The sequence below is a fragment of the Brassica napus genome, chromosome C7, assembly GCF_020379485.1.
Source record: "Brassica napus cultivar Da-Ae chromosome C7, Da-Ae, whole genome shotgun sequence".
NCBI classification, from domain to species: Eukaryota; Viridiplantae; Streptophyta; class Magnoliopsida; order Brassicales; family Brassicaceae; genus Brassica; species Brassica napus.
In genome coordinates, this window is record NC_063450.1 from 8,029,142 (window position 1) to 8,039,496 (window position 10,355).

General features: G+C 36.1%; 2 protein-coding genes across 4 annotated transcripts; both read left to right on the forward strand.

Moving 5' to 3' along the window:
* The first annotated feature begins 1,345 nt into the window (after positions 1 to 1,345).
* LOC106368867 (ubiquitin domain-containing protein DSK2b-like) lies at positions 1,346 to 4,645 on the forward strand. Of its 2 annotated transcripts, XM_013808934.3 has the most exons (10): positions 1,346 to 1,741; positions 1,805 to 2,557; positions 2,832 to 3,055; positions 3,135 to 3,248; positions 3,394 to 3,449; positions 3,815 to 3,846; positions 4,016 to 4,099; positions 4,198 to 4,355; positions 4,425 to 4,459; positions 4,539 to 4,645. In XM_013808934.3, the coding sequence occupies exons 1-8, from the start codon at positions 1,489 to 1,491 to the stop codon at positions 4,344 to 4,346; spliced, it is 1,665 nt and encodes a 554-aa protein (XP_013664388.2). In that variant the 5' UTR covers positions 1,346 to 1,488; the 3' UTR covers positions 4,347 to 4,355; positions 4,425 to 4,459; positions 4,539 to 4,645. The 2 variants fall into 2 exon arrangements, with proteins under 2 accessions (XP_013664388.2, XP_013664387.2); XM_013808933.3 differs by having other exon boundaries at positions 4,425 to 4,645.
* An 854-nt stretch (positions 4,646 to 5,499) lies between these two features.
* LOC106365277 (zinc finger protein ZAT2-like) lies at positions 5,500 to 9,609 on the forward strand. Of its 2 annotated transcripts, none has more exons than XM_048763784.1 (2): positions 5,500 to 8,889; positions 9,211 to 9,609. In XM_048763784.1, exon 1 carries the CDS (start codon positions 5,814 to 5,816, stop codon positions 6,573 to 6,575), a length of 762 nt encoding a protein of 253 aa, XP_048619741.1. In that variant the 5' UTR covers positions 5,500 to 5,813; the 3' UTR covers positions 6,576 to 8,889; positions 9,211 to 9,609. The 2 variants fall into 2 exon arrangements, with proteins under 2 accessions (XP_048619741.1, XP_048619740.1); XM_048763783.1 differs by having other exon boundaries at positions 9,250 to 9,609.
* Positions 9,610 to 10,355: the final 746 nt, after the last annotated feature.

Here is a 10,355-nt window from a genome sequence, read left to right on the forward strand (position 1 = left end):
TGATGACCATCCTCAAAATTATTATTACTACTACTAGCTTCATTTCCCCCATAACCCTCTCCATGTTGATACCAAATGTAGTACTGTGGTGTAAATCCTCTGTTTACTAAATGCTTCCATACAGTTTCACTACGTGCAAATTTTGAATTCTTGCATTTCCGACAGGGGCAGAACATCTTACCGCTTTCCTGTGTGATCGGTGTACAGCCCGCCTGGTGCATGAATGTCTCTAGCCCGCTCAAAAATGCGTTCGTCACCCTCCCGTCAGAATCTTTGTGCAAATACATCCAACTCCGTAACTCGTAAATACTACCGCCACCGGCCATTTTTTTCTTAGATTTTTTTTTGAAATTTTTTTTTCGGATTTTTTTTTCTCCCGTTTGTGTGTTGTGAGGAAGAGAGTTGTGGAAAATGACATATATATAGAGAAATTTTAGAGTTGGGTAGTTGAAATATAACAACGATTTTACAAGGAATATTTTACATGGATTTTACATGGTTTTAACATATTATTTACAACGACTTTACGACGAAATTAGGTAAGTTAAAGCACATTGAATACACGTTTTCACCTAAATATAACGGTAACATGCTTCGTTGTAATGTCGATGTCATGATTACGACGTATTTCTCATTCCACGTACATTCGTCGTAAACTTACATGGAGTTTACGACGAAATCAGTTCGTCGTAAATTTATATGGCGTTTACGACGAAAGTTAGATTCCTCGTAATTTCGTTGTAAAGACCATGTAAATTTACGACGAAATATTTTCGTCGTAAATGTTTGTTGTTATGGACACGTTTTCTTGTAGTGTAATTCCTGCTCAGCTTTGCCAATCACGCACTTAATGAGCAGTGCCGTGCGAAGAGTTTTAGGGGTCTAAGGCAAATTTTAAAATAAACTTATTTACAACTATAATGAAAACAATTTTACAATATGATATATCACTTTCACCAAATACACAAGTTTAACACTGTAAAAGAATAAGTTTATGCTATATTACGTCATATAGGAAAAAAACACATGAATTCAGAAGGTTAGTTAGTCTACTATGTGGAAAGGGTTCTTAAAAAAATAAGTTTAAACAACTAGATTAGAAATTATTTTAAATTTTGGGGCCCTAAAAAGTTCATATTAATCGGGGGCCTAAGGCGAGTGCCTTTTTCAATACACTGTAGGCACGCCTCTGTTGATGAGCGTCAATGAAAAAGTTAAATTATATCAAAGACGTCGTAATTGGGATCAGTTGGCCTTTACGAAAGAAGTTAAACTATACTAAAACGACGCCGTGACTGGTGAGTATATCACATCCTTCTGTATCATCAGATTCGGATCCAAGAAAGGAATCTGACCCGACTGCTCGACCCGTTGGTGTCGATACGTTCTCTGAAGCCCAAGTCATTCTCTACAATTCTCAAAGTCTCTCTCTCAATATATCCCTCTCCTCAATAAATCTTGCGATTTCCTCGAACTAAACAATTAAGAATGGGTGGAGAAGGAGATTCGAGTCAGCCTCTGACTGCCGCCGTTGATGGTGGCGAAGGAGGAGGAGACGCCACGGTGTCCGTCAACGTCAGGTGCTCGAACGGATCCAAATTTAGCGTGAGAACGAGTCTCGATTCCACGGTGGGGGCCTTCAAAGAGTTGGTCGCGCAGAACAGCGAAGTCCCAGCGAATCAGCAGCGCTTGATTTACAAAGGTCGCATCCTCAAGGACGATCAATCTCTTGTCAGCTACGGTGAGAGTTTCGTCCTCGATTTATGGTTGTTCGAATCCCTTAAATAATGATTTGTGTATATAGGTTTGGAGGCTGATCACACCGTTCATATGGTTCGAGGCTCTGCTCCATCCTCATCACCTCCTCCTTCTGCTCCGGTTAACCAACCCACTCCTCCTAGTGTTACTAGAGGTGTTGGTTCAAACGCAGGAGAAGCTTTGTTCCCTGGGCTTGGATTTAACCCTTTAGGTGGTGGTGGTGGGAATGCTATGTCTGGCTTATTCGGAGCTGGTCTTCCTGATCTTGAGCAGGCACAGCAGCAGCTAGCTCAAAACCCTAACATGATTAGAGACATGATGAACACACCAGCCATTCAGAACCTCATGAACAACCCTGAGTTTATGAGGAGTATGATTATGAGTAACCCTCAAATGCGTGACCTTGTGGACCGCAACCCTGAGCTTGGCCACGTGCTTAATGACCCTAGCATCCTTAGGCAGACTATGGAAGCTGCGAGGAACCCGGAGCTGATGCGTGAGATGATGCGGAATACTGATAGGGCCATGAGTAATATTGAGTCTATGCCTGAGGGGTTTAACCATCTTAGGCGCATGTATGAAAATGTCCAGGAGCCGCTCATGAATGCTACCACTATGTCCGGGAACGCTGGAAACAATGCGGCTTCGAATCCTTTTGCTGCTCTCCTTGGAAACCAGGGGGTTACTACGCAGGGTAGCGATGCTTCTAATAATTCTACTACACCGAGTGCTGAGACGGGGACAGGGAATGGTATTCCCAATGCTAATCCACTTCCTAATCCTTGGGGTGCTACTGCTGGTAAGAAACTTCAATCCCTTCCCTTAATTGCCTGAGTGATTACTCGTCTTCTAAAGGAGGTGTTCCATAATATGTTATAACAGTAACAGTGGCTTGGTTATAAATAGAAGTTTGTGTTTACCACGTTGGTTAAGGAGCAATATCGTTTATAATAAATTGCTTAGTTAGTTTACGTAGTTCTCACTATTTGTTGTTATGATTAAGTTTCTTGGCCTGTTTCTATGTTAAATTTTACTTGTAATGATATAAACATTATTGTGGGGACACTTTACAGGCCAGACAAACGCCCCAGGAAGGACAAATTCCAGTGGGGATACGAGAAGCCCTGGACTTGGTGGACTTGGAGGTCTTGGAGGCCTTGGTGGTCTTGGGGGACTTGGAGCGGATTCACCTCTTGGTGCCACTCCAGATGCTTCTCAGTTGAGCCAGATATTGCAAAATCCAGCCATGTCCCAGATGATGCAAAGCTTACTCTCGAATCCACAATACATGAACCAGGTAACGCCTAGACTACCTATGCTTAAGAGGTTGTTGCCATTGTGATGAACATGTGTTTTATGTGTCCTCTTGGTTGCAGCTTATGAATCTAAACCCACAACTCCGAACCATGCTTGATTCGAATCCTCAGTTGAGGGAAATGATGCAGAACCCAGATTTCCTTCGTCAGTTTAGCTCCCCGGAGATGATGCAGGTCAGTTGGGCCTCCTTTGTTGGGTTTATGCATGTGAATTTCGAACATGTTGTCTCTCCAACGAAACATTTATGTATCTCTAAGCTATTACCAAATGATGAAGTTTCATTAACTAAAGTCATTGATTGTTTTTTTTGGTTTTTAGCAAATGATGACTCTACAGCAATCACTTTTCCCTCAGAATAGGAATACGAGCAGCCAGTAAGTCTGAATACCCTTATCATGTCCTGTATATATCTTGATTGTCTTTTGTGTTATATTGTGTTTAGACAGTAGTGTGACTAGCTAAACAGATAATCCCATTGGTGGTGAATGATTTTTATCTTAAGCAAGGATTGAATCATGAGCGACACAGCAACTCTTGTACTTTTTTTACTGGGCTTATCGTTGGTAAACCCTTACTTGGGGCTGTGAAGCATTTTAATTGTTGAAATACACTTGAACATAAAAGTAAACGTTTTTTTTTTTTTGCCTTTTTGGCATAAGCTAACAGAGTGTTGATATCTCTTATTAATTTTTAATTTCCATCAATCCGTATTCATATTCTCATTCCATCTTCTTTGTAGGGAACCGGGACAAACTGGTGCTGCTGCCGCAGGTAGTTGCAACTATATGTTATCTATATCTGAATTATAATGGCTTGAGTTGTTTCTCTTACAGTCACCTTTTTGTTCCATTCGCTTCATCAGTGCATGTTTTATTCTAGCACATACATTTTCACATGCAACTTATTGAGTAAATTGGTACGAACGCAATGTTTATGACAGGCAACAACGCAGGGCTGGATTTATTGATGAATATGTTTGGCAGTCTTGGTGCTGGCGGCCTGAGTGGCACGAACCAGTCCAATGGTTAGGTTTCACTGGAATTGTACTCCCTGTTTTTTCTTGTTATTCTTATGTATATGTAGCGATGGTTCCGCTGAAACATTTTTCGTGTTTGATTCCAGTTCCTCCAGAGGAACGCTTCGCGACTCAGTTGCAACAGCTGCAAGAAATGGGATTCTATGACAGAGCAGAGAACATAAGGGCTTTACTTGCAACCAATGGAAACGTTAACGCTGCTGTAGAACGACTATTGGGAAGTATTGGCCAGTAGCAGCAGCAGGTTCGTGAACTGATTGTCTCTCATCAAATCTCTCAGTTATGGAACTCTTATAATTCATATTTATGATAGGATCGTGACTTGTGGATAAAAAAGCCGCACGATAGGTATTTGTGGTCATCTTCTTTCTCTTTACCCGTCATCCCCCAAAACATTTGTTTTATATATTTTGTTTCATCTTTTCAGATTTTATTTGAGTTGTTACAACTTACATATGTAAGAGCTGGTTTGGGAACTTGGAATTGCTACTACATTAACGTTATCCTTAATTTTACGTTGTGATTTGTTGTTCATCGTCAAGAGATTCCAAAGAGGTTTTGATGCAGTTGATACCGAATCGAACAACAGCAAAAATTAGTTTTGATTTGGCTTGATAACCTCCGGTTGGAACTAGACCGTACCCGGTTCAAAGTTCAAACCAAGTTAGCCAAAAATATACATAATTGATGTCAGAAAAGGGACCTGAACCAAATACATAAATACTTTTTAGTTTAGTTTGATTTGGTCTTCTTTTTTTTTTTGCTCTGACGTCTATTTTGTTTTAGTACAAATTCAATTATGTATTTGTAAGTGATTTAAAAAAAGTTGATTTGAATGAACTTTTAGATGATTTTGGCTGAAAATTTTACAATGATTTAGTTAAACCATTCTAAATTCTTTCTTAAAATATGATTAAATTTTTTGACAAATATAGTACATCAAAATACTCTAAAATCACTACAAATTTCTTTAAGAGAAATTCCCTACGATAGTCTCTTTTAATTTTTTGTCACAAAAATAACCCTTAATGAAGAAAATGGCCAAAATAAGTTTAATTAAAGGATAAAAATGTATTTTTACCCTATGATTAACTAATCTATACTTAGGGTTTAGAGTTAAGGGGTGGGCTTTTGGGGATAGGGTTTCAAATTTTAAAAAATAAAACATAAAAATTAAAATTTTCAAAACAAAAAAGGCTATTTTGATCATTTTCTTTCTTTAAATCATATTTTTGTGACAAAAACTTAAAAAAACTATTTGAGAGAATTATTCTTTTTTTAAATCCGTTATTTAATATATTTTCAAATATAGTAGATATAAAGTTTATTTTAAAATCACAAATTTAAAAACACAAAAATTCACTAGAGTTTTCAAAATTTATGTTTGAATAACCGAAGATTTATAATTTTAAATGCAAATCAATTTTATCCAAATTGAATGCACCCTCCCCTAAGACTTGAAAAGCAGAACAATATAATTGTTTTGACTTATAGATTCGAATAACCAAAAACTCAACCAAAAAATTAAAGAAAATGTAAATCCTACAAAACAAGGGGGCATGTAAAGAAATAAAAAACAATTCGACAATTAACTGCTAAAGAAACCGCAAAGCAATTAGCGACTCCACGAATCAAACTAACTTCTTCACTCCTACTACATAACTCCCACTCTTCCCCATTTTTTCTCTCTTTTCTTTGGACGATGAATAACAATTTAGACTTGGATCTCAATTTGAATCCCCCATCGGCTCCCTCCAATGTAACCCCCCCAAGTCACAACCAAACCCCGAGAAGAAAACGCACTAGAAGAACCTCCAACAACGAAGCCACTTCTTCATCCTCTTCAAGGCGTAAACCTGACCCTAATGCTCCCTTAATCACAGAACCATGCAAAGTATGTGGCAAAAAGTTCTGGTCTTCCAAGGCACTCCATGGACACATGAGATCTCACCCTGAGCGTCAATGGCGTGGCATCAACCCTCCTCCTAACCACCAACCAACAGCACCGCCGGTTTCTGTTACAGCGGAAGAAGGTCAAGTGTTAGCTAATGCCTCCACGACCGGTTCAAGTGTAGGAGTTGAAGGACGGTTCGAGTGTGAAGGTTGTAAGAAAGTGTTTGAGTCACGTCAAGCGTTAGATGGACATTTATGTTCCGCCATTTTAAACTTAAACATAGATCCACCTCCTCCTTCTACTCCTCAAGAGATCGTTGATGAAGATGATAAGAGTAAGAGTGTGATGGTTGTGTCAGGGATGAATCATCGGTGTGACATCTGTTCGAAAGCGTTTTCTAGTGGTCAAGCTTTGGGTGGTCACATGAGGCGTCATTGGCATAAGGATCGAAAGGAGAAGAAACAAGCTTCGACTGGTATCGATCTCAATGTTCCTGCGTCGACCAACTTGCCCGGTTCTTCTTCAGACACATTGCCAGAGTCTTCTTTGGATCTTAGGTTACGACTCTGACATTATAATATATATAATGGGTATTGGTTTCTTTCTCTTTACGAAACTCTATTTTATGTGTGCGCACGATTTGTATGATGAATTTATACGATTGGGGGTATTGTAATATTCTATTTTAAACTTATTTGTTGACGGTGAAATTGCATTATAGGATATATGTGTTTGGTAATATTCAATATAAATGTGAAAGTTAGCTTTTTTTTTGTTAAGTCCATCAGTTTTCATAATCGTTAGATCTTTATGTTTCTCTGTCTAAGGAATGTTATATTCTTGTTATGTTTTTTAACTGAAACTTTACCTTATCGAATGTTGTATCCTAATAATTGCATTACAAGAGATATGGAAATGTAGATTCACAAAAAAGCCAACTTTATTTTCAATCTAATTTTTACAGAGGTGCTCGTTACAGTTCCATTTACATATAGAAGTTGTTATTGTTAGTGAAATAATGAGGGGAATATTATTAAGTGAAATAGAAATGAGTTCATTCAATTCAATTCTCCCAAATAACTAGGCCTACAAATAACATGAGAGGAATTTTTCTCTCCAACATTAGTTAATTTTGTTCTAAGAAATTAGTTATTTTTCAGTGAATATAGTAAAATTACTTCTATTATTTTCTCACAATTTCAGTTAAAAATGGTGAAACCTTAGAGAAATATCTAATTCTACGTACTAACTTGTAACCTTAATTGTTAGGATCTCAACGAAACTTTGTTATGTTAGCTTTCTAATTTTTCTCAAAATACGGTCATGACTAAGCTTCAATTATATTATTCAGCGACATATGTTAAAAACGACATATATAAAAATAAAATATTTTATTCGCTGCTATATTTGTCTAGTCCGATTGCTGCTGGAGTATCGTTGAGGTTGATGCAGGCTGAGAGTAATGGAGTTCCTATGGCCCATTTGCTCTCTTCTGGACAGGAAATTTCTCGCGTGCTTGTAAAATTGAAGGGAAACTCCTCAGAGGTGGTTAGTAAGAAACCACCAAAGTGGCGAGATGAAAACAGCCGTGTAGAATTGTCAAGGCGCAAATGTTAACCTGAAGAGGAATGAACATCTTCACAAGTTGTATCACTGCTTTAGAATTATGTTTTTGTTTTTGCTAAAAGTAATTTTTTTTTGCTAACTAGGTATTTATTTACTGTACACATATTTCTATACATCCGCAAATAAATACCTATTTACCAAAAACATATTTTTTCTTCTGTAGATCAGGCTTTTGTCTAATCCTCGTTATAATATTTTTTGAACCCAATGTATAACAAAATGACCCAAACTTTTATAATAATTATACTATTAACTGGAAAAAAACGATTAAGTGAAAGCATTATAATTTCATTGACTGATTAATTCACATTGGTGACTCGAATAATTTTGGTTTAAGATGTCTAGTCATACAAAACTCGTCATTAAACCTCTCTAAACTTGCTGAGGTTAATGCATGATTGACTTCTCTAAACCATTTTAATTACAATTTTCTCAATCTCGGGTTGTCTTAGTCTATCATATGGTTATTCTAATCAAAACTCACTGGATTGTTATCCTCTAATTTCAGTTAGGTTCCCAACTCTTTTGTTAAATATTATATTGTATGGTTTAAGTAATATATGTCGTTTGTTACACAAAATTACTTAATATGTAATTCCAATCTAAAAATTACATGTTATATTATTTATGGATTAGAATTTATGTTTATAGACGTTTAGATTTATTTTAGGGTCTAGTGTCAATTTTTCAAGATCAAAATATCGGATAAGTTTCGATATCTCTTAACACTTGAGTAAATCATTTTCAAAAAAAAAGAATACACCAAATAAATATAGAGAAATTGCACTGGGTATACAAACATAACCTGTATATTTGCATGGATGGATTTTCGTCTTTATGTATGACATGTTTTTTTTTAATGTCTACACTGTCCCTATTCCTACATCGCAACCTAATATCTAATACATTTTGAAAACCCTATATTTTATTTATCCGTGTGAAGTGAGAGAGACTTTGGTCATCATTACAATCTATACACGAGATTTCAGAATTATTTTCTCATCTCTCCCAGACTCTTTGTTTTCTCCGCAGTTTCGATTATACTCTCTCTCAATCTCTTTGATTTCTCCGTTAGAACCAATGTCCACATAGAATCTTACATCTCTCTCATTCTTTCTAAGTTTTTCCTACAATACCTTAGCGACGATACCGGCTTCAATCAATTACAATCATCTATTAAAATCCATCGGAATCGTTGCTCCAAAACAATCTCATACTCGCCGGAATCTCACTGTATTCAATTATCTCCTATTCGATTGTAAGTATTGGTAAAGCTTTGCTTTTTCTGGGTTTTATTCTCTGATTCTTGTTAGATTCAAAAGGCTTACTTTAGAGAGTTAAAATTTCATCTTTACATTAAAAAAGTTTCGTATTTATGCTGATTATGATTCAATTGATTGTAAGTTCAATATCCATAGCAGCTCATATTTTTTCTCTATACATTCTTATGACTCTGTTTTTATGGAAAATGCAGTCTTTGAGTTTATTTGTGCATATTTACTTATTTAGTAAGATTCGTCATGATCTTTGAGCAACAAGCTAAGCTTTAATTGATGCTATTGTTGTGTTTGATGACTAGATCATGTCACTAATTGATGCTATTGTTTTGTTTGATGAGTACGTGATGATGATGGCTGCTGGATATCATTTTTTGGAACCACCAATGAACTGAACAGTCGCAAACCCCCTCAAAAGCACCAATGCAAATTATGTGTATACGGGAATCAAAAGAGTAGTGTATGTGAGCTTCTTCGAACAGTAGATAGGAGCTGCGTCTGGACGCAAAAATAGTGCTTAGTCTTGGTGATTCTTTACGAGCAAATGCTATTAACTTAGCTATGATTTACTGTTAGACTGTTAACATATGTAATAGCCTAGAAATCCAATGTTAGATGGCTAACAATTTTAATAGCATATAATCATTTATCTGTTTATGTATCTTTGAATAATATTGTCGCTCTACTAGCCTGTTTAGTGATATTGTTAGCATGTTAACACAACTAGTAACATATAACATTGTTATCTAAGTTTGTGCAGTTTGCAAATGACAGCTAATCAAATAATTAGTTCTACTTAGAAATTTTTAGCCGGCTAACAATTCTTTAAATTATATGTTGTTGCAATTAGGAAGCTAATATTATATTTAGCCGTATATGCGAATTTTTACATCCAATAATAAAGCCACCATAAGCTTAGTGTGGCTACTTCAATTTATTGCATGCCTATTAAAGTCATGTTCGTATGGTTTTATCTTCCTAACACCAAACATTTTAGATATACAAAAAACATCCTCGCGTATCAACCCCAAATCTTTCGATCATGCGATCTATCCAAGTAGGTTATTAGACAGTTACATATTTTGTTAGCAAGCTATATGAACATCAAATATAATAGATGGCTATATATTTTGTTAGACGGGATGGATAACGTTGTTAGCAAGCTATGTGACCAGATTACAGATGATAATAATAGAAAATATTAGTGTATTATTGTTTTCAAGGATTTTTCAATTTGTACGTTTTTTTAAACGACAGCTAATAAAAGTGTTAACTATACTTAAAAACTTTATCCAGCCAACAATTATTTAAATTAAATCATAGTTAATATTAAATTTAGCCGAATATATGAATGTTTGTACATGCAATAATCCGTACACCTAATATTAGTGTTGATTTCCTCCTTTTAAATGCACATTCTCTATAACAGTATTGTACATGCGGAATG